General features: G+C 54.3%; 1 protein-coding gene across 1 annotated transcript in view; it reads left to right on the forward strand.

The window, feature by feature from the left end:
• Positions 1 to 27175, forward strand: part of ADCY1 (adenylate cyclase 1) — a 94084-nt gene that overhangs the window by 15483 nt on the left and 51426 nt on the right. The window contains exons 2-4 of the mRNA XM_032304450.1: positions 853 to 1002; positions 20617 to 20735; positions 24675 to 24786. Coding sequence (XP_032160341.1) covers positions 853 to 1002; positions 20617 to 20735; positions 24675 to 24786 — 381 coding nt within the window. The remainder of the gene's footprint in view (positions 1 to 852; positions 1003 to 20616; positions 20736 to 24674; positions 24787 to 27175) is intronic.

Consider the following 27175-nt stretch of genomic DNA (forward strand, 5'->3'; position numbering starts at 1 on the left):
TCTGATCCTCCCTGGGTCTGCCACGACCTGCGGCGTGGCCGTCGTGGGCTTCCGGGTGGTCTGCACTGGCCGAGAGTTAAGGTTGCTGGAAGCCGACATCCTGCTGGGCCGTCTTCCTGGTCCAGCAGGTGCGAGCCTCCGAGTCTGGGTTGTGGCCGGTGTCCCAGGCGGGTCTTGCTCGCTGCCCCTTCCTTACTCTCATCCTTGGAAGGGAGCGGGCGTCCGGGGATGTGGGCCGAGCAGGGGGCTCCGGACGCTGGGTTCCCTGGACGGTCACTTATCCCGACGGCTCCCTTCATGCTCCCGTGTGATGTGGTCCTTTCTTTCGCTTCCGATCTGCTTCCCTACACTTCCCCACTTGCGAGCATCGGATCTCTCCTGGTGTCATGTTTTCTCTGATACTGTCCTGGGGCGGCTGTCACGTGCAGCCCAGCCCAGCGGCCTGAGCTCAGGCAGACGTCTGTCCCTCGCAGGCCTGGAGGCTGGACATGTGGAATCCCAGAGTGTCCTCTCTGGGTCCTCCCAGGCTTGTTCCTGCGTACACGGCTGTGTTGTGGTCCCTTCATGTTAGGAGGACACCAGTCACACGGGCCTCCCCAGTGACCTTGTTTTAACATAATGACTCCTTGGAAGACCTTATGTCCAAATGCAGCCACACTCTGGGGTGCTGGGGGGACGCTCCCCATGTGCTGTTCCGCTCTGGGACCGCAGGAAGCGGCCGTGCACGGTGGGTCCCGCCGGCACACCCGCCACCCTAGGTCGCACGGTCGTCACACGGGAGGCTCGGCGGAGGGTGTGGGAGCCGCTGCCTAGCTAGCGCCCCACGTGCACGGTGCTCTTGTTCTCTTCCAGCTCGGTGCCAACGCCCTGCTCTTCCTCAGCGTGAACATGTACGGGGTATTTGTGCGGGTCCTGGCCGAACGCTCCCAAAGGAAAGCCTTCCTGCAGGCCCGGAACTGCATCGAGGACCGGCTCAGGCTGGAGGACGAGAACGAGAAGCAGGTCAGTGCGGTGGGGCTGCGGGCTGCAGGGACGCTGGGCATGGGGAGCGTGGGGAGGGGCGGAGGGATGGGGGAGGGAGCATGGGGGGGGCATGGGGTGGGGGGAGGTGCATGGGGGGTAAGCAGGGAGTAGGGAGCACGGGTCAGGGAGGAGGGGAGTGGGGAGCACGGGGTGGGAAGCACAGGGTGGGGAGAGGGGCACCGGCTGGGGAGCATGAACCTGGGGGCACGGGGCTGGGTGGGGGGCGTGGAGGGTAGTGCGGGCCTGGGGTGCAGGGCAGGGAGGGGGTAGTGCGGGCCTGGGGTGCAGGGCAGGGAGGGAGTAGTGTGGGCCTGGGGTGCAAGGAAGGGGGGGGTAGTGCGGGCTTGGAGTGCGGGGCAGGGAGCACAATGTGGGAGCACAGAACACAGGGTGAGGATGGTTGGGGCTTTGGGCCCAGGCTGGCCCCCTCGGCGAGTCTGAGGAGACCGGGCAGCTGCAGTGGGGGCCCCTAGATGTGGAGATGGAGGGTCTGCCATCCTGTGAGGCCCCCCCAGCCTCAGTTTCCCCATGGGTGAGACAGATGTGCTCAGGTGATGCTGTAGGACTAGGAGGTCAGGGAGCACTGACCGCAGAGCTCACTGTGGGGGTTGTTGCTCCAGGGTGGGAAGAGCTGTGTGAGAGTAGGGACTTGGGGGGTGTTCTGCTTGTGGGGGCGGGTGTTGGGGTGGGATTCTGGTGGAATCAGCTTCTGCAGAGCTGGGAGGTGGGGGTGATGAAGCAGGTCCTGGCTGGCCCTGGCGCAGGTGTGCCGAGCCCTGACCTGCTGGCCACAGTGACCCACCGGGAGGCAAAGCCTGCAGTGACCCTGAGGGTATCTCTGTGCTTGTGGTCGTCGTGGCAACCCTGCAGCAGCAGCTGGGCCGTTAAGCTGGGGCACACCTGCCCGGCTCCTACCATAGCCTTGCTGGGGCAGCAGGACCACCCCCAGTCGAAAGGATGAGCAGGACCACCCCCCACCGCCCAGAGCCACTGTTAGCCGTGTGTCCCTGGACTTGTCCATGTCAGCAGTGTCTCCTGGTCCGCTGCTGTCCTGGGCCCCAAGGATGGTCTGGGAGCTCCAGTCAAGGCCCATGACCGGGGGAGGGGGTTTCCCGGTTCTGCTTTATCGGAGTGTCGGTGGCCGAGCCTTGTGTCTGTGGGGGTGGCAGATGGGCTTGCTGGGTATGCACTTGGCTGCAGGTGCCGGGTGTGGAGTATGGGCTGCGTGTTTAAACGCACACACGTGTGTTTATTTATAGACACCGTAACAATACCTAGTGTTGACAGCGAGGGTGTGTGATGGTGAGAAGCACACGGTGTGTGTGTGTGTGTTCAGAGTGTGTGTGTATCAGTGGATGGACTTGACTATGGGAGTTACATATTTGTGTGTACGTGTATGTGCACACGTGTGATGTTCATGCGTGTGCTTGTGTTGTTGCACACATGCGGATCTGTGTGCATTTGCATGTGCCTGTACGTGTGTGTGTGTGGCATGGGTGCAGATATACGTGTCTGTGTTCGCATCCACACGTGTGGGTTTGCATTCGTATAGACTCTGGTTGCCAAGGTGTCTGTACATGTGTGTGTGTGCACGCGTGCGGACATGGGATCTCTGTGTGTGCACGTGTGGGTGTGCATGTGTGTGCACATGTGTGCAAACATGTGCAAGGCATATACACATGTGTATTATGTGACATTGATATAAGTGTGCACGTGTGTACATGCACATGTGCAGGTGTGTGTGGACGTGTGTGCGTATAAACGTGGACATGTGGACACGTGGACATGTGCGTGTGTGGGTGTGTGCACATAACTGTGCATAAGTGTGTGGAAGTTTGCACGCACGTGTGTGGCTGTGTGTCTAAGTGTGTGTCTAAGCATGTGCGTGTGAATGCACGCACACACATGTGTGTGGTTGTGAGTCCTCGGGGGCTGTGCCCTGAGCATTTCTGCTGCCGGCGTTACTCCCACCGACGGAGAGGCTCTTTACCAGTTCTGAGACGCTCGACTGTGGTGGTGTCATCCCCCCTTCAGCGCCTCCCCGACGTCCTGGAAGAAGCCCCATTTGGGGCCACCCCCGTGTGTATCTGAATCTCCCTTTGCTATCCCTCCTGGCTTCTGTCTCCTATGCGCTTCCTTTCCAGTGTCTTTCCTTGCTGGGTGTGTGTCTGTTTTCAACTCTTCTCTTACGTGGGCTGCCTGTCCCCCTGACTGCGTAAGGTTCTGGCCCTAAGGCATCTCCTGGTGCTGCATGCGCCTCTGAACTTGGGCTTGGCCGTGTCTGATGCCCCGGCGATGGCTGCAGTGTGGACCATACCTGCGTGCACGGACTCCCAGCCTCTGCCCAGCACACGCCCCAGCCCCGGGAGTCAGTGGTCACATGTGCTCCTGCCGTCATGGGATGGCAGTGTGGGCCCATGCTGTTGCACATGGGCTCTGAGCAGGTCCGCCCAGCAGAGCCCCCGGTCGTGCGGGGGCTCTGGGCTGTGGTTCTTACGCAGGAAGTCTGCTCCACGGTGAGTGTCCACTAGTCCCGCCAGCCCGGGCAGTGCTCCGTGTCCTCCAGGTTTGGTCTTTGAGCATCTTTTCCCACGTCGTCGTCACGCTGGCATCCGGATAATGATATTTTCGGCCTTTTCCACCGACGGACCCACCGGTGCTTCAGCTATAGCTCGAGGCGGCTGCTCCGTCTTCCGCGTGTGTGTGCGTGTGACTGTGCTCTCGGCAGCGACATTTAGCCCCACGTGTTAGAAACGTTATCCTCACGAGCATCGTGGCTCATGGAGGCTGGGCGTACCCTCGGTTATGTTGCTGAGGGAGCAAATAGGATGTCACTTCTTCCCCTGGGTCTGGGGGGTATTTTCCAAATCACGCCTGCTCTGTTTTATCTCTGCGTTACCCCCGATGGCTCCTGCCAGTCCGGGGGTGGGGAGCGGACGCGGGCCCCATGGTCGGGTTCTGGGGTGTGGACTGGCGATGCCCGCCCCACACTGCTAGGACCGTGCCTCCCGGCCCCTGGGTCACGCGGACGGCCGCTTGTCCACGTGCTTTTGTGCTTCTCCGTGGTGAGTGCGTTGGCATCCCTCCCCGTCCGTGCTCTCGCTGTCCCCATGGCTGCGAATGAGCTGCTCACTGTGGAGAGGCTGGGCTTCTTCAGGAGGGAGCCCCGTGTCCCCAGCTCTGTTTCTGTGGCCTTGCTTTGCTGTGTGTAAGAATGCACTTGTTCCTAGTTCCAGACCTATCTGTTATTTCTCTTGGTGATTTCATCGGGTGCTTCGGGAACAGGAGGGTGAGTGCTGACGGGTCCCTTCCGTGTGTCCCTGGCCGTCTCAAGACTGGGTGAGTCAGGACCGTGACCTGCATGCCTTAACTGTTGGAGCCTGGGGCTTGGGTCTGTCACACGGTGGCGGCTCCCTGGGTAGCTCCGTCCCCTCTCCTCAGGGTCGCTCCCTGCCCCTGGCTGGCTTGGCTGATTTCAGCTCCCAAAGCCCAGTCTCTGGGATGGCTCAGACAGGCTTGGCCCCTCTTGGGGGCTTCAGGTACCTGCAGGCACCTGGTGCCTCACTCCGCCTGGGGACGGCCCAGCAAGCAGGCCAGGGCAGCAGGAGGTGGCTGCGGCGGCTGTGGGCTACAGGTGAGGGACATGCAACCATACAGCCTGCTCAGAGTCAGTGCGTGTTTTCACATTGTGACTCAATTAGCAAAGAACCCAATTTCATAGCCACTTTTAGGGCCTTTTTTAGACCCTGGGCGGGAAAGCGGCACACTGGTGATGTGTGAGGGGATATTAGCTGATGCACCCCGATTCCAGGAGGGGTTGCTGGGGCTATACCCCAATTCTGAGGAAGGGTTCAGAGGATATGCCCCAGTTCTGGGGGGGGGAGTCCTGGGGGGACGCACCTGATTCTGGGACAGGGTCCTGGGGGCAGGCTTTGGTTCTGGGAGGGGGTGCCGGCTGGGATGTTCTGCTCTGGAATGACCACTGTGTGGGGGCAGTTGAGCCCACTGGCTTCTGCAGGCGGCAGCAGATGCTGGGGCGGGGGGCGTCTAGGAACGGGGTCTTGGGTGACATGAGCCGGGAGTGTGCATGGTGCATGGTGGTCACGGGGGGCCTTCACGTGTGGCCTCAGCTGTGAGGACCCGGGAGACAAGGGAAGGGGCAGGGAGGTGTGTGCACATGGCCGCGTGTGGGATCTCCGATGGGTCCTCGCAGGAAGGAAGAGGGTTCAGGCTGAGGTGAGGACATGGAGCAGGGGCGGGCGCTATGAGTGTGCACTGAGCAAGGCCGGGGCGGCTTCCCGGAGCAGGACACGCAGCGCGTCAGAGTGCGACCAGGTGCTCCCTCCTCCCCAGGGCTGTGTCTGCAGGACTGACCTGGCTTGGGTGACCGCGGGCTTGCAGGAGGGGAGGAAGGGGAGAGCAGGGCCTGTGCTGAGGTGCAAACCCCGGGCGTTAGAACCCGTCTGTCCCAGCGGCGGGTCTGGACACCGTGGGACGCACGGCTCTGCTCCCGAATCGGGCTGGACGGCTCTCGTCTATGATTTGCAGATCTGATGCCAACACGTTCTCCACGTCAGTCTGTTCTGCTTTGGGGCAGGTAGGGGGTTTGGTGCTCCCTGGGAGGAGCTGCTAGTCGCTCCCCTTCCCCCACATTGTCATTTAGAACTAACAGCCTTGTGTCTGGGAGACAGATCTTGAGGACGGTACAGCTGGTTTGCTTGCAGGACTTGAGTGAGTGTTCCTGCCTTGCCGGCAGAGCCGCGGGGTCTGGGCGAGGGTTGTCTGCTGCACCGGACGCCTACTCTACTTCTAGAAGTGTCTCTGCCGTACGTTGAGAAGCTCCCTGAGTTGCCAGTGTCCCCAAGGCTGACTTCTCTGGGAGGGACTTGGCGTGTGGAGACCACCCCTCCCACAAATCAGTGTGGACACGGACCGCTATGGCCCCTGCATGGGGTTGTGGCCGAGCATGGGGGTGGGGGGGGTGTGATCCAGAATGTTCTTGCCGCCCGAGTTCACACCCCGATGCTTCTGTGCTGTGGTCTGGTCTGTAAGGAGTTTCTTCCATTTGCCAACCTGAGGCTGGCTCAGAGTTTCTGACTCTGGAGTGACAGAGTAGCCGTGGCAGCGCGGGCACAGCAGAGGCCCAGTGTCCCCAGACAAGCCACGTCCCCCGTTCCCAGCCCCGATGTCCTGAACCACGCTAGGCTCGGCTTATGGATGCCCAAGGTCACACCCTCCCAGAGGACCTGCAGGGTCTTTTCACAGGGGTCTTTCACTTTCAGAACAAAAATGTCCACATTGCATCTTTGAAACAGAAAAGCCTTAGAGCAACCAATTGGGCAGAAAGAACAGGTACCCAGAGGTCTCGGGGATGGGCAACGTGGCTGCAGACAGAGCCGGGCTAAAAACAGATACGAGGGAAACACTCAGGAGGCGTCGGCACCAGAATATTTGAGAACTTAGACAAGAGGCGCCAATTCCCACAAGGCGTCCACTCCTGAAACTGATCCGAGGAGCAGACGAAGGGTTTGGAAAGCCCACGACCGCCGACTTGGTGCTCACGGTCACCTCTGGGTCGGGGGTTCCCCCACGAGCCACGTGGGCATCCAGGGAGGACGCCCTCCCCGCCCCCATTGTCCTGGGGACGTGTGCGCAGGGTAATCCTCCAGAGTCGCCAACAAGCACACACGGGCAGTGGCCCCTGCTCCCAGGGCCCTGCCTCCTGGTGCTGAGCGGAGAGCGGGTTTTGTCTGGACTTCTTGGCACACTGAGATGCCGTGTATGGAGCTCTGTGGGGGCTGCAATGACCAGGTTGTTGTCCCCACAGTTGCCCGGACTCCACGGAAGCAGAGCTGAGGCCACAGCGCCCAGCCCTACGCCCCCGCAGCACCCTGGGCTCTGGCCGGCACCGGCCCTTCTGACTTGTGCCATGGGGCGCGGCCAGCACGGGATGCCCTCCATCCCTCTTCCCGCACGGAGCCAGCTCTGGAGAGCAGGGCCTGCCCAGCGTCCCTTCAACCATGCATGCGGGGTGCTTGCAGTGGGTGGTCCCTTGGGAACAGGGGGTCCTCCCACCTTCCCCTGGGACACTTCATTTCTGCCTGCACATGAGGCAGGTGCCTCCCGCTGGGTTCTTAAAGCCCCTCACGTGGTCTTTTCTCAGGGCTCCGGCACAGAGACCCATGTTGCTTTCTCTTCCTCTCAGGACGCTAGTCTTGTCAGACTAGGATCCCACCCTTTGGCCTCTTTAAACCTTAGTTGCCTCCTGAAAGCCCCTTCTGCAAATCACGTTGGGGATTAGGACTTCAACCCAGGACTGCTGAAGGGACACCCTTCAGTCCATGGCACCTGCCAAGTTCATGCAGAAGACACGTGCGTGGTGGGAAGGTGAGGAGAGGCTGGCCTTACGTCCTGGCTGGGTCATGGTCAAGAGGCCCCCTGGTGCCTGGGGCTGAGTGGGCCCCCAGCCTCGGGGTTCCCTACGTGGCCTCTTTCCTGGGTGCCACGGGAAATAGAACTGAGCAGTTGGAGGTGGAGAAGCAGGCCTGGGCCGATGGAGGAGGCCTCCACATCTGGGCTTGTGGGGTCATAAGTTCAAGAGCTGAAGCAGTTACGGGATTCCCCTGTGGGCTGTCATCCACAGCTCCACACATCTGAATGCATGGCCCATGGCAGGCTCTGGAGACACTGGGCTGCTGGGAGGCTGGTGCCAGCCTTCACTTGGCAAGATTTGATGTAGCTGTGCGTGGGACACAGGTCCTGCCAGTCTCCACAGGGTGAGCCATGGGGAGGATGTGGGGGCATCCATGGGATGTATAGTGTGGAGAAGGAGCAGGGCATCATTTGGCTGGGGCACTGAAGGATGTGTAGGAGTTTTCCAGGTAGAGGCTGGGAAATGGGTGTTCAGGCAGCCAGATTGGGGGGGGGTCACCAGTGTTGTATATGACAGGGCAGCAGGTGGTGGCTGCAGCTCTGTGTTCCTTTGGCTTGGAGGGGGTCATGATGGGGCTAGAATGGCTGCCCTGTTGAGACCGCTTGGGGGTCTCAGCATGTTCCTGGCCCCGCACTGGGGTCTAATCTTGAGCTCCGAGGCTGTCACAGCTGGAGAGCATGGGGATGGGGTGAGAGGCCTCTTAAGGTCACCCCAGACCTCCCCTGACACTCCCCCCCCCCGCCCCCAGCCAGGACGCCTGTCTGACAAGACCCCGACACGAGCTCAGCCTCACGTCCCGGGCACAGGGGCTTCCCCTCCCTGGGCCCTCCTGTTCTTCAGACACTGACCAGTCGTGATTCCAGAACACGGTCTGGCTGTTTACAAAGCCCATTCCCGGTTTGTCATTGTAACAAAGAAAATGGGCGTGTTTGATCGCCCCCTGTGTGAGGACCCGTGTCGGGGATCTGGGATGGGTTTTCCAGGGGGCCTGTCAATTCCTGGAGCCCTCAAGAACTGCAGTTGCTACTTATTTTTTAAATTAAGAAGAAATAAGCCTTATTGATCTATAGTTTACACACTGTCAAATTCAGTTTAAAGGCCAAAACTACTGCCTGAGTTTCTCATATTTATGGTCATCCTCACAATGATCTAACTGTGGAATGTTTTCGTCGTCTGGGAAGAGACTCGTGCCATGTGGCAGTGACTCCCCCTGCCCTCCCAGACTGGGCCACACCCTGGTCGTGCTGTGTCTCCGTGGACTTTCTCGTTCTAGGCTCTCTGTAGGAACAGGGTCATGTGGTGCATGTGTGGCCTCTGGCCTGTGGCTTCCCTCCCTGAGCACGGGGTCTGGGGACGTGTCCACATTGCAGCCTGTGAGCCAGAGCTGCGTGGACGTCCGGTCGTCCCCACTCGGTGCCTGTCCCTGGCAGGGCTCCCGAGAACACGCCCGTGTGAGTGTCGGGTGACAGCAGTTTTCGTTTCCCTCCGGTGGATGGCCCAGAGTGGAGTCGCGGGCCATCTGGGGACTGGCGAGCGTTTCGCACGTGGCTTTACCGTTTCCATTCCCACCAGCAAGGTGTGAGGGTTTTCTCCACACTCGGATTCGTCATTTTCCCTCGATGGAGCCTTCTAGTTGGCACTCATTACAGGTGCATGTGGGGCTGTGAGCCTCAACACAGAGGCATCCCTTGTCCCCTCCATCTCGCTTCCCCAGCAGCAGGGGACGGAGCAGGGGCGGCCAAGACACAGAGCATGCCCGCGCCGTGTGGACCCCCATGCCTCCTCCCCACTGCCAGCTTGGAGCTGTTGTCCGTGTCTGTAAACGTGTCATCTCAGAAGTGGACCCGCGTGGAGTCCTGCTGCATGCAGACTCTCAGGGTTAGCGTCTTCCACAGTCTGCCGAGGGTCGGTCAGGTTCTTGCTGTCCGCGGCTCACCCCCTTTGCTTGCCAGCCATGTTCCGTGGCGTGGATGGCCCTCCGTTGGCCTGACTGCTCACCTGCTGGAGGACATCTTGGAGGTTTCCAGTTTGCGGCGATCGTGAGCAAAGTTGCTGTGAACCTTCCCACAGTTTTTTTGTGTGAATTCAAGTCTTCAGTGCTCCGGTGTGAACGTCTGGGAGTACAGTTGCTGGGCCGTGTGGTGGTCGCGTGTTCAGTTCACTGAGAAATTGTGAAGCTGCTTTCCAAAACGTTTGGATAAGGCTTCACTCCCAACACCAAAGCACGAGGGATCCCGTTTCTCTGCACCCCTGCCAGTGGAGGCTGGTGTCACCAGTGGCTGTTGTAACACCTCTGATAGGTGTGCACCGAAGCATCAGAGCGACTTGAATTTGCATTTCCCTGGTGGCCGTGACACTGAACATCTTTTCATGGGGTTATTTACTGTCTCTGTGTCTTCTTTGGAGAAATGTCTTTTGATGTCCTTTGCCCATTTTCTAACTGGATCAATCGATGTATCATCTGTCTGTCTGTCTACGATCTACCTATTTGTCTACCTATTATCTATATGTCTGTCTGTTTATCATATGTATCATCTGTCTTTCTACAATCATCATCATGTAGCACTCATTATGGAGCGGAGAGGGTTCTTTATGTATTATAGATACTAGTTCTTTGGCCTGTATGTGGTTTGCAAACGTTTCCTCCCGGTCAGTAGCTTGTGGTTTCATCCTCTTAATGAGGTCTTTTGCAGAGCAAATGGTTTTGATTTTGATGAAGTTGGAATTGTCAGTTTGCCCTCTTATGAATCCTGCTTTTGGTGTCAAGTCTAAAACTCTGTGGCTCTAGATCCCAAAGATTTCTCTTACGAGTTTTCTAAAAGTTTTATAGTTTATGTTGAAATATATACTCTGAGTTAATGTTTGCATCATGTGTGAAGTTTACATCCAGGCTCTTTTTTTTTTTTTTCTTTTTTTGTCTGTGGGTGTCCAGGTGCTCTAATGCCATCTGTTGAAAACGCTGTATGTCCTCCATTGCCAGTTTTATTGAGATATAATGGACATAAAACATCATCGAGGTTTAAAGCATGCTGCATGATGTGTTGGGAGGTGATCACCACAATAAACTTAGCTAGCCTCCTTCAGCTCACATAGTTATACCCCGCCCCCCTGATGGGACCACTTAAGATCTACTCTTCCAGGTTTTCAGTATGGTTAGCTACAATCACATGCTGTACATCACATCTCCATAACTGACTTATTTTATACTTGGAAGTTCAGACCTTTTGATCCCCAACACATCCATTTTCCCTCCCACCCCCTGAACCTCTGGGAACCACCAATCTCTTCTTTATATCTGTGAGTTCAGTTTTTAAAGATTCTGCATATAAGGGAGACTCTACTGTATTTGTCTTTCTCTGTCTTACTCCGCTTTGTGTAATACCCCGTAGGTCCATCCGTGTTGTCACAAATGACAGAATTGCCTTCTTTTTTACAACTGAATACTAGTCCATTGTAGGTATGTCCCGTACTTGTTTTCATCCATCCAGGGACACTTAGGTTGTTTCCACGTCTGCGCTGTTGCAGGTAATGCTGGGTTGTATCATAGTTCTGTCTGCCTCCACTGAATTGCTTTTGTACCTTTGTCAAAAATCCATCAGGTGCCTTTGTGTGAGTCTTTCCAAGACCTGTGCTCTGTCCCATTGCCCTGTGTGTTTCTCCTTCCACACAGTCTTGGTGATTTTGGCAATATAATTTCAAAATCAAGTAGAGTGATTCCTCCCACTTTGTTGTTCTGTTTCAAATGATTTTAGTTATTATTGTTTCTTTGCTTTTCTGTATAAGTTTTAGAATAAATCTGGCTTTTGTCTACTAAAATCTTTGCAGGGATTTTGATAGGACTTGTGATAAGCCTGTCTATCAATTTGGGGAATATTGACATCTTTACCATGTTGAGTCTCCCAGTCCATGGACATAGTATGTCTCCCCATTTATTTGGATCTTCTTCAGGTTCTTTAACCATTGTTTTGTAGTTCTCAGCATGCAAGTTCTATACGTGTTTTGATATATTTACCCCTATCAATTCCATTTTTTGAGTAATTGCCAATGATAAGTTGTATTTTTGGTATCAGTGTCCATGTGGTCATTCTTAGTGTATAGAAATACAGCTGATTTTTGTATGTTGATCTTGTATCCTGCAACCTTCTGAGCTTTTGTTTCTGTTTTTGTTTTTCGATATTGTTTTGTTTTGGCATGGTTGTGCAGAGTCCTTCATATTTCTTACATGGATCATCATATTATCAGCAAATATTTAGAGTATTATTTCTTTCTTTCCAGTATGTATGCCTTTCATTTCCTTTTTTTACCTTATTTCACTGGCTGTACTTTCCAATGCTATATGTTGAATAAAGGTGGGAAAAGCAGACATCCTTGGCTTACTCCTGGTTTCAAAAAAAGAAAGTTTAGTATTTCAACATTAAGTGTGATATAATTTGTAAGCTTTTTCTGGATGCTCTTTATTAAGATGAGGAAGTTACCCCCTCTTTCTATTTTTCTGAGGATTTCATTAGGAATTGATGTTAAATTTTGTCAAGTTCTTTTTCTGAATCAATTGTTGTGTGATTAAAAAAACCTTTTTATTTAAATATATGTTATACTTGCAGTGTAATTACAATGTGCAACAATGTTACATTAGTTTCAGGTGTAGAACATAGTGACTTGACAAGTTTCTAGTTATGCTAGCTATGCTCACAAGTGTAGATATGTGTTTTTTATTCTCTATCCTCTTGATATGGTGTAACATTGATTGATATTTCCATATTGAACTCGCATTGTATCCCCTGATTAAACCTGGGCCAGGTGTTATTATGTATTGCTGATACACTAATATTGTGTTAAGGGTGTTTTCATCCGTATTCTTCAGGGATATTGGTCTGTAGTTTTCTTTTTATTTTGATCCAATTTAGATAATATTAACTTTATATAATGAATTGGGTTGTGTTCTCTTGGAGTAATGTGGTATCATATTCAGTAAAACCATCTGGATCTACAGATTTTTTAAATTAAGAATTCAGTTTACTTAATAGATTACAGAGCTATTCAAATATTTTGTTTATAGTATTTCTTTCTTCTTCTTTTTTTTTTCTCTCTCACCTTGACCGCTTTTGATGTTTTTTGTAGTTTTAGAGGAAAACAAAGTGCACCCTGACCTCCCTCTCAGAGAGAAGCCTCAGTCTGGCTGCAGAGCCCAAATAAGATCCCCCTTGGCCGCTGGCAGAGCAGGTTCCGAGTCACAGTCCCTGGGGATGCAGGATCTTTTGCTTGTACCCAAAGCCATGGCAGTGGCGGCTGTCTGGGCAGCTCCAGACCACCAGAGAGGTTCCAAGCAGCAATCGCACACTGAGATTTTTCCACCGGCCTGGGCTGTGAGTGCCTGGTCTTTCTGGGTCTAAGAGCGCCCTGCTTGTGCGCACCTCTTTCAGGGGAGGCTGTGGGTCGTGCACGGGTCTCAGGCTCTGAGAACGGGGCGCAGGTCCAAAAGCACCAGGCTGGGCCTTCGCGAACCTCTCTTGGGGGAGAGTTTGGTGCACGTGTCTTAGGCTCTGAAACAATGGCGTGTATCAAAGGGCGCCAGCTGGGCCTTTGTACCTCTCTCAGGGGAGGATGAGGGATGCATGCATCTCAGGCTCTATAGCAGGGCTCGCGTGTTCTGCCATCTGGCATGGCTCCCATCCCCTCACAGGAGCCGGACCCCACGCGTTCTTGGGCCCGCTGGTAGCTTAGGGACCAAGACCTGGTTTCTCTGCTGCACTCTCTCTGGCTCAGCGCCAGGGGAGGCTGTCCTGGGACCAGGGACTTATGCCCCTGTCCCTAGCCGCCCTGATTCCCACAGTCCCCCCACCCCCCCCACGATCCTTTGCTCTTTTGGAGTGCTTTCAACCAGTCTCCAAGTTAATGCTGGTCCCCAGATGCAGGGCACTCTCGCTCTCGGCGACTTTTCCAACCAGTCGCCTCTGGTGGCTCCCTCCCTTTAGTTTATCTTCCAGTATCAGTCCGACGTTCCCACTCTGCTTTACCTGCCCACTGGCGTCTTCTGCCCCTGTAGAGATCCAGATGTGTATAATTCTGATCTCAGGCTGATTTCATGGGTGATCGGAGTTCTTTGGTAGGTAATCAGCTCACTTTAGGGTACAGGTTGGAAAGGCGCCTCCTCCTACTTCCCCGCCATCTTGTCCCACTCCTATAGTATTTACTTCTTATTGGATGAGTTTTAGTGGGTTATGCTTTTTGAGAAGTTTGTCCATTTCTTTGAAATTGTCAGATTTGTGTGAAGAGTTGCTACTATTCCCTTTAACCTTTTGCTGTCTGTAGGGTCTGTAGTGATAGAATTTTTTCCTGATTTTGTGTATTTGTGTCGCATCTGTCTCTCTTTCTCTCTCACTGGTTTTGTTAGAGGTTTGTATATATATTTTTTATTTTTATTTTTTTATTATTTTTAGAGGTTTTTATATTTTATTGATATATTTAAAATATCACATTTTTGTTTCATTGATTTTGTTTTTTTTCCCTCTTTTCAGTTTCACTGATTTCTTCTTTTGTTTACTATTCCTGTTTTCTTTAGATGGAAACTTAGATTATTTATTTGATAATTTTCTCTTTTTTAATGCAAGCCTATAGTCTCCTAAATTTCCCATTCAGAGCTGCATGCTACAGATACTAGTGTGTTGTATTTTCACTTTCATTCAGTTCTGTGTATTTTTAAAAGTTTCTTTTGGGATATCCTTTCGGCTCCTGGATTGCTTAGAATTATTTTGTTTAATTTCTCAATATTTGGGTTTTTTTCTTTTGTTTTCTGCTATTGGTTTCTAGTTGGAGTCCATGAGTTTCCAAGGCCATACTCTATTATTTGATTTCTTCTAAATAGGCTAAAGTTTTTGTCGTGATCCAGGCAGGAAATGGCTTGTTCTGGTGTGTGTTATGGGGTGCTTGAAAAGGATGTGTATTCTGCACTTCTTGGGTGAGGTGTTTTATAACTGTTGATTATATACTGTTGTATGGTGGTCCTCCTGAGTGCTTTTGTATTATTGGTGGTCTCTGTCCCGCTTTTATATCGCTTTATTTCTCTCAGAAGCCCTCAGCTAACATTGCAGATTTGTCTCTTTCTTCTTTTGGTCCTATCAGGTTTTGGTTCACGTATTTCACAGCTATGCTGTTTGGTGCATGCATATTTAGGATTGCTGTGTTTGGGTAGACTGTATTTTATCATGTGTAATGTCCCTATCTGACTTACAGGATTTTCCCTTGAAGTCTAGTTTATCTGATAATAATACAGACTCTTCTTTTATCTTCTGATTAATGTTCGTGTGATATTTTTTTCCCATCCTTTTCCGTTGAGCCCGACTATTTTATGTGTGAGTTTCCTGGCAACCCTATAGAATTGGGTCATGCTTTCTTAATCTGGTCTGCCAGTGTCTGTCTTCTGTGTGTTTAGAACATTTATTTTTCACGAGATTATTATGTTAGAGCAGAAGTGTTCCATTTTATGTTTTGTTTTCTGTTTTCTTCTCTGTTTCTTTTCCCTGTTTTCCTGTGAGTTACTTGAATATTTTTTTTAGAATTCAGTTTTGATTTATCGTCGTGTCCTTGAGTGTGTGTCTTCCTCAGTGCGGCTTGAGGTTTTACACTATGTGCATAACATCACATTTTACTGTTGTTGCCATCTTACCAGTTACAGTAAAGTGCAGAAACTCCACCTTCCTGTCCTTCAACCTCATCTGTGAGAAACCATCTTAAGTCTTTCTTCTGCATACATTTAGAGCCACATCAGGCGGTGGTATAATTCTTCCTTCAACCAGCACATAAAGGAGAACAGAAATATATTGTAATCATGCATATTTTTGCTCGTACCGTGTTATTTCTTCCTCCCTGATTCCCAGAGATGCTTCCTGTTCTTCTTTTCTTTCTGTTTGAAGGACTTCCTTCAGCCCTTCTTTTGGGGCAGGTCTGCTGGTGACAAATCCTCATAGCTTCCCTTGTCTGAGCTCGTCTTGATTTCTTTCATTCCTGAAGGGCTCTGGGTGGACTGTTCTTTTCTCTCAGCACTGGAGAAACATGCTCTTTTCTCTCAGTACTGGAAAAACATGCTACTTTCTCATGGCCTCTATGATTTCTGATGAGAAATCTGCTTTAATTCAAACTACCTTTCCTCTGAGGGAGAGGCATTGTTACTCTCTCGTTGCTATGAAGGCTACTCTGTTGTCTTCTTTTTCTTTTTCTTTCTTTCTTTTTTTTTTTAAGATTTATTTATTTGACAGACAGAGATCACAAGTAGGCAGAGAGGCAGGCAGAGAGAGAGAGAGAGAGAGAGGAGGAGGTAGGCTCCCTGCTGAGCAGAGAGCCTGATGCGATGCAGGGCTCGATCCCAGGATCCTGAGATGATGACCTGAGCCGAAGGCAGAGGCTTTAACCCACTGAGCTACCCAGGTGCCCCTGGTGTCTTATTTTTCTGATGTTTGGTTATGTTCTGTCCTGGTATGGACTTCTTTGGTTTGTCTCTATTGGGGTTTTCCCAGTTTCCCAAGTGTGGACGTTTATGTCTTTGGTCAACTTTGTGGACTTTTCATCCATTATTTCTCTGAATATTTTTACAGCCATTTTCTTTCTTATCTTTGGTGATTTCATTGACATGAATGTTGGATCTTCTATTACAGTCCCATGGGTCACTGTGTTTTTGGGATTTTTTCTCCCAGGCTTTCTCCTAGGCTTTCCTCTCTTTTCTGCCACCTGTCGAGCTTTTTATTTCATTATTTTTTTGGGTTCTAAAATTTCCATTTGATCCTCTTTTGTATCTTCTATCTCTTTGCTGGAGGTCCCCCCCCCCCTTTTTCAAATGTGTTTGTGGCTGCTCATCGAGTTACTCTTGGAATAGTCGCTTTAAAGTCTTGTTAATTACTCTGATTATTGTGTTTGTCCGGGTGTCGCTGCCTGTTGATTATCTTTATTCATTTGCTGAGACCATTCTGGTTCTGAGATGCTGAGGGATTTTCAATAGGAACCAGGACTTTTGGGGTATAAGGAGTGAGACTCTGGGTCCTGTCTGGACCTTCTGTTTTGGGCTGGTTTTCTGTGACTCCTTCATTTGGCAGGGGAAGGGGACACCACTTGCAGGTGCGGTGGAGAGTCTGTGCTCCACACCGGGCCTCTGCTGGGGCTCGTGGTGGTTCCTCCTTACTGCCACGCTGGAGGGGGGTCTGGCTCCTGCCTGGGAGGGAAGAGCAGAAGAGCCCTTGTTCTCCCCTGACTTGAACAGCAGGCTGTGTGTGCTACTATCCAGAAAGGCCGGGCTGCTGGTGCCGTGGTGTGCGTGCTGCCTCCTCCCAGTGGAGGAGTGTGGTGATGTGCAGGAGTTTCAGTGGTTTGTCTGGAGTGGGACAGTTATCTAGAGTTTTCCTCTCAGGAGGCTGCCCCTCTCCTGGCCTTTCGGCCAGAGAGAGCTGGGTTTAAGGGGAGGCGCCAGCTTGGTGCCTGCTGGTGTTTCTGGGTATTTCTGGGCTGCCCTGTCTCCAGCTCCCAATCTGGGAGACAAGGTGAACAGATTGCCTATGGTCTCACCTCTGGGCTGCTCCTCTGTCCCCACGTCTGTGCCTCCTTCCCTCTGCCTTCCAGAGTCTTCTTGTGACTTTCACATGTAACACCTTGGACTTGAGTACACGTAGCGGGAGGAGGAAGACAACGTCTCCCAGAAGCAGAGTCCTCCAAGCTGTGACTCAAATATTGAATTTTTTTAAGGAACCGTACATTTATTTTAAGCTCCATTTTGATAGTCAGGGTCAGTGTCGTCAGGTTCACAGGATGCTGGGGTGCTTTGTATGATCAACAGATACTTTGTAGGTCCATCTTCATAAAACTGCCCTTTGGATATCTGGCTTTGTATTTTATTGTGCCGATTAGAAGGCATCCATGTTGTGCCCCCTGATGCCGTGTTCGCAGTGCTCACTGCTGCCTGGGGTTTAGGGCTAGTTCGAGATTGGGTGTGGATTGCAGGTAATGTCTTTATGATGTCAGAGAATGACTCTGTCCCAGGTTTTGCTGTTTTTAATCGGGGATGGGCACTTGATCTTGCCAGATGGCGCTTTGCTCCCTATGGGAACGTGGCGTGCCTTTACTTCCGGTTGTGTGTGCCGGGTTTAGGTACCGTCCCTAATCTTGTGCACGGAGCTGATGCTGAGCCTCTGGCCAGAAGGACAGCCTGCCCTTAGGAATTTCATATGACAAAGGCTTATGCAGGCAAGCGTGCTCTTTGCCCCTCATATACAGGTTCCCGGGAGTCCCTTTATGGTTGATGTGGCAGAGCTGATCCGTGTGACCCTGACAACCCAGTCTCCATCTGTTAACTGGTCTGCCATTGTCAGTGTGTGTCCCCTCATCCTCGTGAATCAAGATGGTGGGTAGAGAGCCAACATCGTGACAGTATTCCCAGCAACAGAGGGAGAAAAGGAAGAACAGGCTCTCTTTAAGGAACATTCCAGTAGCTCTCACATGACCTTTCAGACTCCATCTCATGGGCCACCTTTAGCTATGTGTGGAGCCTGGACCATGAAGTGTTTATTTTAGGTCACCAAGCCCCAGATGAGAGGAAGGGGATAGACGGTTGTGCTAGAGGTGGAGAAGGGATCTGAGGACAGCGGCAGCTCTGCCTTCGCCTCTCTCCTAGCTCCTGACGCCACTGCCCAGCATGTTGCCCTCCGTTTGGCCCAGTCTGCCTTTTCAGGCCCTCCTTCCCTCCTGGTGCAGCCCTTGGTCTGTAGCTGTCTCTGTTTCCCTGTCCTAGCTCCAGATCGTAGAGTGAGGACAGCTGGGGTGGTGCACAGACCAAGTCCCAGAGCTGTGTCCTCAGCCGGATCCCCGGAGAGAGAGAGCGGTTCCAGAGCGTTAGGAGAATGGGGTGTGTGTGTGGTAGATGCGGGGGAAGTGGCCTCCCTTGTTAGATCTGATACACCATTTTTATAGGAGCTGATGAGGGATTTCAGTGCCAAACCCAGGACAGTGGTACTCGGAGGTTTGGCAGGCATGATGGGGCGTGGGGCCCCGCGGTACCGTGACCCCTTCTCAGACAACACCTGCCTGTCTCCTCGTCTCATGGGATGGAATTCAGATAGCGCAGGACTGACCCAAAAAGGCAGAGCTGGGATGCGAGGCCAGGCTGCCGTCCTTTTCCCCAGGGACCCTCCACGCAGGGCACTCCCTCAGGGGGTGGGTGCCACCCCCCAAGCCCCTAAACATGGCTCAGTGGCGTAGGCTACCCGGGGTGTGGGGCCCCGTGACACAGGGTCCTTCCCAGGAAAGAGCGTGAAGCTGTGTGTTCTTTGGGCCCTTCGTGGCCAACCTTCTGTAAGGTCCAGCTCTACCTGTGTCCCCGCCTTGTGCCTCACAGCATTTCCAGAAGCTTCCAAGTATGTGCGCGTTGCTAATGCTGCTCTGGGCCTCTCGTGGTTGCGCGTGTGAGTCCTGCCGCACCTCTGGGCACGGCCAGCCACCCGCAAACTGTCTCAGTCTTCACCCCCAGGCCTCCCGGCTAAGGGGGGCTTGGCGCCACCTGCCAGACCCCAGTCACCCACCAGCTCCCATAAACTCTGTAGAGGCTTTTTAACCCCCAGGGCTGTCCTCACACACTCAGCCTGGACATGTCCACGTCTGGACTCCATGTGCTCGGCCAGGACCTGAGGCCTCTCCCCACAGCTGACCTGATGTCCAGAGTGGCCATAGGCCATTGCACCATTGTGAGGTCCCTCTGCATCGGAGTCTGTCCCTTTGGCAGCCATGTGGGTGGACCTCGGGGTACAGCCAGGCCTCACTCCGGGCACAGGCTCTGGGCCCGAGACCAGGGCCGGCCTCCCCGACCCACGCTTGGCTCCAGCCACATCTCGCGAGGCTGGGCCCGGCTTTCCCCCTTGGCAACTTATGTGGAAACACGGTCCCTGCGGAAACTTCTCAAGTGTGTGGGGTATGTTGTCGCAGGCCCATCAAGGGCTCTGTGGAATCCGGAGCCCGCACACCCCGCCCCAGGCCTCCGTGGCCATTTCCCAGAGGACTGCTGGGCTCTGGGTGACTGTTGTCGCTGCCGCCGCTCCCACTGTCCTCCTGAGGTTGTCGCAGGGGATTGTGGCTGTTCCGGGCAGAGATGTGGCCTCACGGAATGGATCTGTGGTCCTGCAGGGTCATTGGCTGCGTGCTCTGGGCTGGCGGATGCCAGGTGCCTGAGGGCTCTGCTGGAGTTCCTCTGGGAACGGAACCGGCTGCCGATGAGGGCCTGGGGCCAGAGCAGAGCTGGGCTGGAGGGATGAAGTGACGGAGGGAGGGAGGGAGGGGCTCCTCTTGCCCTGTCTCTGCCTGTGTTTGCTGTTCTAAGCTGGCTGTCCTCCCTAATTCTACGGGGGATCGCCATGCCGGTTTTTCTCCCTTTGCTTTCTGAAGCAGGGTGGGAAGGGGCGTGAGAGGGACCGAGGGAGGGGCCTCTGATGCAGGTGCGGCCGGCTGGTCAAGGGCCGGTGGGGTTGAGGTCAGGCAAGGATCCCTGGGAAGAAGAGAGGCAGAGTCTGCATGAGGAAACCGGGTCCTCAGAAGAATGATGGAGTCTCCGGGGCAGCCATGCTCCTCTGGAAAAGCCTAGATGTTTATTCCACTCTCTGCAGGGGAAGAAAATCTGACCCCCATAGAGAACGAAGAAACGAGAAGACCAGGGGGAAACGCAGTGTTGTCTGTCTGTCTCTGTGAGATCATGGGAGCCTGTCGGTCCTGGGGAATGGGTTTTTGCAGCCCATCTTGAGGTCCATCTCAGCGCCGTGTTGGGCAGTGGGGTGGCGAGTGAGGCCGGGCCATCCTGTGTTTCCTGCCTGTCAGCCCTGTACGGGGCAGCTGGGGCACACGGGTCGGGGGGGCAATGGAGGAGGGTTGCCACGGTGGCCTGGGCGCTCTGGTGGAGACGCGGGCCCCTTCCCAGTTCTCTGGGAGCGAGTCACCCGGGGAATGAGAGGCCAGGCCTGGGCACAACCCGCCAGGGCTCGGGGGCCAGGCAGGGATCTGCAAGACCAGACCGCGCACTGGTGCATGGTGGGAGGTGTCTGGGCCCTCATGCAGGCAGCATCCCGGTGCCGACCTTGGGGTGATTGAGGACGGGTTGGGAGGCCTCCGCTGTGTCACACGGGCCTGTCTCTCCTGTCCAGGAGCGGCTGCTTATGAGTCTTCTGCCCCGGAATGTTGCCATGGAGATGAAGGAGGACTTCCTGAAGCCCCCCGAGAGGATTTTCCACAAGATCTACATCCAGCGGCACGACAATGTGAGGTAGGGCTGACGCCGGCTGGCGGTGGTGGGCCTTGGGCAGCTCCACTGAAGGCGGTGTGGGGGGAGGAGGAGGAGGAGGCGATTGCAGGGACGGGCGTTGATGGAGAGGGTGAGGGCGAGGGGATGGTGGGAAGTGAGGGAAGCAGAGGTGATGGATACGGGCTGCTGAGGGAGGTAGAGAAGGTGACAGAGACAGGAGGCGATGGTGGGGGGGTGGGGGAAGGAGGTGAGGGGTAAGCGTGGGGGTGCGGGTGATGGCAGAGGTGGGAGCCGTGGGCCGATAGGGGTGGAGGGTCCCCCGTTTGAGGGGAAGAGGGGCTGGGTGTGGGTCAGGAGGCCCAGGTGAGCACCTGCTGGCCGGGAAGCAGGTCCCACGGAGGGCGGGCCAGGAGAACACTTGGCTGACAGTGTCACAGCCGCTCTGTCCCCCTACTCCTCACTTCCTGTCTCCTGCGTGGGCTCGAGAGTGGAGAGGGTTGGCACTGTGGCCCTGAGCTGGTTTGGGTGGTGGAAGTTGAGCGGACTTGGCCCACATCGGAGTGACAGCTGAGCGTTCTGCTCTGCGCCAGGGCCTGGGGTAGACCTCCTCTTGCCCACGCTCTGTCTCTCCCGGCAGCCCTGGGAGGTAGGGATTGTTCCCATTTTACAGGTGAGGAAACGGCCTTGCCCCAGACACACTCTGATGTTTGTGTGCTTGTCTTTAGAGACCCAACTAAAAATAACTGTGCTCCATTCCATCGTGCCTTCCCCGGGAGAGCACTTACACTAGCTAAGTGTGGCACCTTACTTAGGTGTCACTCAGGCAGGCGCTGGTGGCTGCCACGCGGCCCTGCAGACACCACAGAGTAAAACCCTCCTGGTTGTGTTGAGTGCTGTGGACTGAGTCTCCAAAGGCGCTGACATTCACCTAGACTTCCCCTTCATTCCCTTTCTCTCCATGGTGGGTAAGGACAGGCCACAGTGACCCAGCCCCCTGCTGAGACAAGACCACCAGAACAATCCAGGGAGGGTCTGAGGGAGGGGCATAGAGCATCTGCACACAGCAGGGAAGGCATAAGACATAAAGGGCCTCCTGGGGCGGCAGGTGGGGGGGTGAGTCTGGTGCTCAGTGCCCATGTGCCTTTCTCTCCCCTTTTTCTGGCCTACAACAACAAACCCCCTTGTGCAAAGTCACCATTTCCCTCCACCCACATGCCCTGGGAGGGGGCGGGCCACGTTTCCCAGCAGGTGCACGTGTGACAGCTCTGAGATAAGAGAGGAGGCCGAGACTGGGTCCCTGCCCTTGATGGCACGAGCCCCAGCCTAGCTTCCCTGGCCACGCTCGCACAGGGTGAGAGGTGCCTTCCTCCAGCCCAGATGTGAACATCTCACTCTCCTCCTCACCATCCTTGTTAGAGTCCCTCACTGGTTTCCCACCCCATCAGGATTAAAGACCCAAGTCAGTACTCCACTCACAAGTAATAAGGCTGATGCCTTCAGGAACAGTGGTGTAAGGACATCTGTAAATCCTCTCCTCTGGAGAAGCCTTGACAGTACTGACAAAGACTGTCAGAGTCCGTGTTGTCAGAGCACCGGACATGAGCCAAAGCCTGAGGAATCCAGGAATGGTATTTAAGAGAAACAGCTAAATCTTGGCAAAAACAGTGAGCTTTGTAGAGTTCTCACTTACCCTGTTCACTCTTTTTAGCTCTGCGATGGCTTTGAAAACCACTGGCTGCAATCTCAGTGAAAACCTGCCCACTGACAGCCACCTGAGGGGACAGAATGGGGTTAGGGCTTTGACAAATTCTCAGAGAACTGTCCTTATTTGACTGTCTGGGAATTCCCTGGAAAACCTTGCTCAAGGCTTGTCTTTATTTGACCTGACTCAACACTCAGTGTGAACAGCTTTTGCCCTGGGACATTTGTTAAAAACAATCAGTGACAATTGTTTTAACATCATAGCTGTCACAGGCAGTGATAGCAGCTGAGGCCAGCAGCAGGGCACTAAAATCTTAAAACTGGGGAATGAGATGTCTGTCAGGGCTCTGTGAATGTTTCTGGGAATCAGAAGATCATGCCAAACGGTAGGGCTGTGTGCCTGCTCAGGAAGGACCACGAGGACTCTGGGCTGTCCTTGAGGTCTTGAGGCTGACCTTGAGGCTATGTGCAACCAGGAAGAGTAGAGTCAGGCAGAGCTGGAATCTGCTTGGCTACGTGCCCATCATCAAGGACTGAGAGACTTACTGGCTGTAGGCATGTGAGGAAATTTCTGTCTAGCCATTAACGGACCATTAGGCTAACCAACCAGAGATTTTAATGGTCTCACATGAGGATTTGTTAGAAAAGTCACTGAACAACAGCAACAAAAATTCACTGAACAGATAACAACATAAATAGCAACAAGAACAACCCCAATCCTGAGGGTGGGGGATGTTCTCAATTTCAGACTTGCCACATTATACTATTCAGTTTTCCATAAGAACGTGTGCAATATGCAAAAAACACAAATGTATGGCTCATGCAGGAATGAAAAAAGCAGTCCATAGAAGCTGTCCTAGAGCAAGCCCACACATTGGACTTCTAGATAGAATTAATTCCCCATTTTTAAAAAAGTTTTTATTTGAAAGAGAGAGAGAGAGAGAGTACGAGTGGGGGAGGTGTAGAAGGAGAGGGAGAAGCTGACTCCCCGCTGAGCAGACAGCCAGACATGGGGCTCCATCCCAGGACCCTGAGATCATGACCAGAGCTGAAGGCAGATGTTTAATTGACTGAACCACCCAGGGGCCCCTAAATCACCTGTTTTACATACATTCAAAGAACAAACTGTGTCCAAATAAAGGAGAACATGAGAAAGACTTCCAGAAATTCTGACTTTGAAAAATATAATACTTAAAATGAGAAGGTCACTGCGGGGTCAGGGAGGGGCTCAACATTGAACAGATGTGAGCAGGTTGAAGAAAGAATTGGTGAACTTGAAGACATACAGTTGCGATCGTGGAACCTGATGAACAGAATGAACAAAGGGTGATGGAGCGAGAACAGAGGCTCAGAGACTCCAGGGACATTGGCCAGTCCAACAGCACACCCACGATGAGTCCCAGGGGAGCGGAAGGGGGCAGAAAGAATATTTGAAAAAGTATATGGCTCAGAATATCTCAGATTTGATGTAAGGCTCTCACCTACACATTGGAGAAGCTCAGTTAGGGCACACACAACAAGGACACCATTAGACATGTTGTAATCGAGCCCTAAGGGCCAGATACTAGAGGCAAAGCTGGAGAGAAGGCATGTCACAGGCAGGTGACCGCCCACAAGACCAATGTGTGATTTTTCACAGGGAGGGCTGGAAGCAGGGGCTGGGGTGGCACGTTCAAGGGCAGAATTCTGTACCGGGCAGAATCACAGTGAGGGCATCGCTGTGCTGCGTGAGGCGGAGGGAGCCTGTGTGGTGGGGGGTAGGGGGTGGGCCCTGTTGTTTAGACCACCCCACTCTGTAGGAATAGGACGCCCACACACCAGGCTTCCATCCCGCAAGGTAAGGCCCTGTCCCGACGCACACCCCAGCTGGGGCTCCACAGCGGGGCTGCGACAATACCGGGGCTCTGTCGCCTGTCAGCCGGCAGGAGGGAAAAGGGCGAGAAGGCCCACTCGCATCCTACAGGCACGTGCCTCGTGCTCACTGGCTCCTGGCCACTGGCCTTCTTGGGCTGGGGGCAGGTCTGGTGGCCATGGAGTGTGCCCCGCCCGTATCCTGGGGGGGTCAGCAAGAGCCCTGTGGCCGCATGGGCATTCCCGCTTCCCCCAGCCATGTCTATAACGGGAACACGGACACTTTCCTTCCAGCCCGCCCTGAGGAGTAAGCAGGTTCATGTTGGGGGCTGGTGAGGGCAGCCCTCTGCGCGGCTCTGGGCCCCCGCATGCCTGTCGGGGAGGCAGCCTGGCGCCTTTTCCTTGCAGCATCCTCTTCGCGGACATCGTGGGCTTCACGGGCCTGGCGTCGCAGTGCACGGCCCAGGAGCTGGTGAAACTCCTGAACGAGCTCTTCGGCAAGTTTGACGAACTGGCTACGGTAAGCTCAGCCCCCATAAGCGCAGCCCCCATAAGCACCGCTCCCGTACGCACCACCCCCGTAAGTGCGGGTCCCTGGAGCTGTAGGGGGGGCTGGAGCTGTGGGGGGGTGCGGTGGGGAGCCCAGCTGGCTGTGCCTGGTGGGCTCCAGGGTACCACAGCTCCCACCCGGCCACCTGAAATTCCTTTGCACAAAAGAAAGTGCTCGCCCTCACGTACCCAAAGTACCTCTAGGTGGGTCCGAGCTGGAAGATGCTGGCTGGTCATGAGGCCCTGTGCAGGCTGCCCTGCCTTGAAGGTCATGTCTGGGGTCAGCTGGTGACGTGTGACGATGACAGAACCCCCTGCATGTGGCAGGAGAGTGCTGGCGTGCTGAGACCTTTCTGGGACTGGTCACGTTCAGCCTCGCAGAGGTCAAGCCCGGGCCTCGCTAACCAGCCCGGCCTGGGCTTTGGTATGGAGGCAGCTGCCTGCCTGTGTTCCTTGGACCTTGACCCCTTCCCTGTCCTGTAAGGACTTGGGGGGACCCAGGGACATAGAGCCACGCCCACCGGCCCGGCCAGCCTCCCTGGAGGTGGATGCACCTCCCTGAGCAGGTGGTTGTAGGGGAGGGAAGCTCTGCTCAGAGTCAGGACTCTTCTCAGGAAAGATCACTGTTAAAGGGCTTGCTAGAAAGAGTGGACGACGTCATCACACTGGCTGCAGTCTCGGCACTGAGCACGGGCGGGAGAACACTCGGTGTAGGGGGCGAATGGCAGGCCAGACGGACCTGGACGCTGGCCCTGACTCCTCCCTGCCGTTTCCTTGAGGGGTGGCAGGAATCAGAGACGTCCAGCTGTGATGTCCAGATGGGTCGCGCTAGAACCCTTCCTCCTGGGGCACACCGGCGAGGTCCTGGGCCCGTGCCCCATGGGACCCGGTTGGTGGGAGGCTCCTTCCTCTTTCCCGAGGATGAAGGTAGGAGGCAGCTCGGCACCGCAGGCGGGCGCTGCTTCTGGCCATGAGGTCGTTCCATGGGGTGTGGAGCTGCCTGTCCCCGGAGTCCCAGCGGCCTGTGCTCAGGGGTCGGGACACTGGGCTCGTGCCCTGGGAGCTGCTGGGGCTCTGCCCACATGAAAGGTCACCAGCGCCTCTCCCTACCTGACACCTGCAGTTTGGGGGAAGTACATGGAGGAGTGAGGAGTGTGAGCGTGTCCCATGTGGCGTGGGGAGTGTGAGCATGTCCCGTGTGGCCTGTGTGGCTCGCTGGCACGCGGGAGCTCAGCACCTCCTGTGTGCGGGACTGAATGTGTGTTTCGTCCAGTGACTGGGTGCCTGGTGGCCCGGGGCTCTCTTGCTGCTGCTCTGAGCTTTCCTGGGCTGCACCAGCCTCCTGCCCTCCCAAGGAAGCTTCCGGATGAGGCTTCTGTGGCCACCGGGCTGTTGGAGCACCTGCCGCTGGTGGAAGGCTGTGCCCTACCCCCACTGTCCCCATCCGTCTTCCCAGCGACCAGAGGTCCGCATCCTGGCCGCAGTGGGGACGTGTTTGCTTGGTGACTCGGTGATGAGCAGTGCCACCCGCCCGGCTGCCCCTCTCACCCCCCGCTGCCCCCAGGGGACTGTCACCACCCCCCACTCTGGTCTTCACAAGAGCACGGCCCCTGCCCCCAGGACAGTGGGGTCTGTAGACTCTCCTCGTGTCCTTCGGCTGGTGTTCTCACTCTGCGTCTCTACTCACGTCCCGGCTGCTCATTTTCTCAGGTACCGAGCGAGGGCTCTGCTCTGTCTGCGTCCTCTTCCATCCTGCCCCCTTTGCTGCCTGTGTTCTCAAGCTCTGCTGTTCGATTCCTAAACATTTAGGGTTCTGAGGTCCTCTTGATGGACTAACTCTTTTTTGGCGGGGGGCAGAGGGAGAGACAGAATCATGACAGACCCCCGCTGTGCCTTGAGCTGGATGAGGGGCTGGATCCCAGGACCCTGAGACCACGGCCTGAGCCAAATCTAACGTCGGGCACTCAACCGACTGTGTCACCCAGGCGCCCCTAATTAGTTCTTTTTAAAGAAATGACCCTCTTGGGACCCTTCGGGAGCTCAGTTGGTGAAGCGTCTGCCTTTGGCTCAGGTCATGGTCTCAGGACCCTGGGATCGAGCCCCGCATCAGGCTCTGGGCTCAGAGGAGTCTGTTCTTCCTGGTGCCCCCCGCTTGTGCACTAACACTCACACTCACTCTCACATAAATGAGATCTTGAAAAGAAATGTTCCTCTTTACCTGGAACCTAATTTTGTCCTGTGTTAGTATGTCCGGTCTAGCTTCCCTTTGATTATTGTCAGAAAGCGTCTTTTTCATCTTTTTCCACCGTCCCCCCAACCCCCGCCCACTGGTTTGTGTCCTTTTAAAGGGCTGGGTTTGC

The sequence above is a fragment of the Mustela erminea genome, chromosome 11, assembly GCF_009829155.1.
Source record: "Mustela erminea isolate mMusErm1 chromosome 11, mMusErm1.Pri, whole genome shotgun sequence".
NCBI classification, from domain to species: domain Eukaryota; kingdom Metazoa; phylum Chordata; class Mammalia; order Carnivora; family Mustelidae; genus Mustela; species Mustela erminea.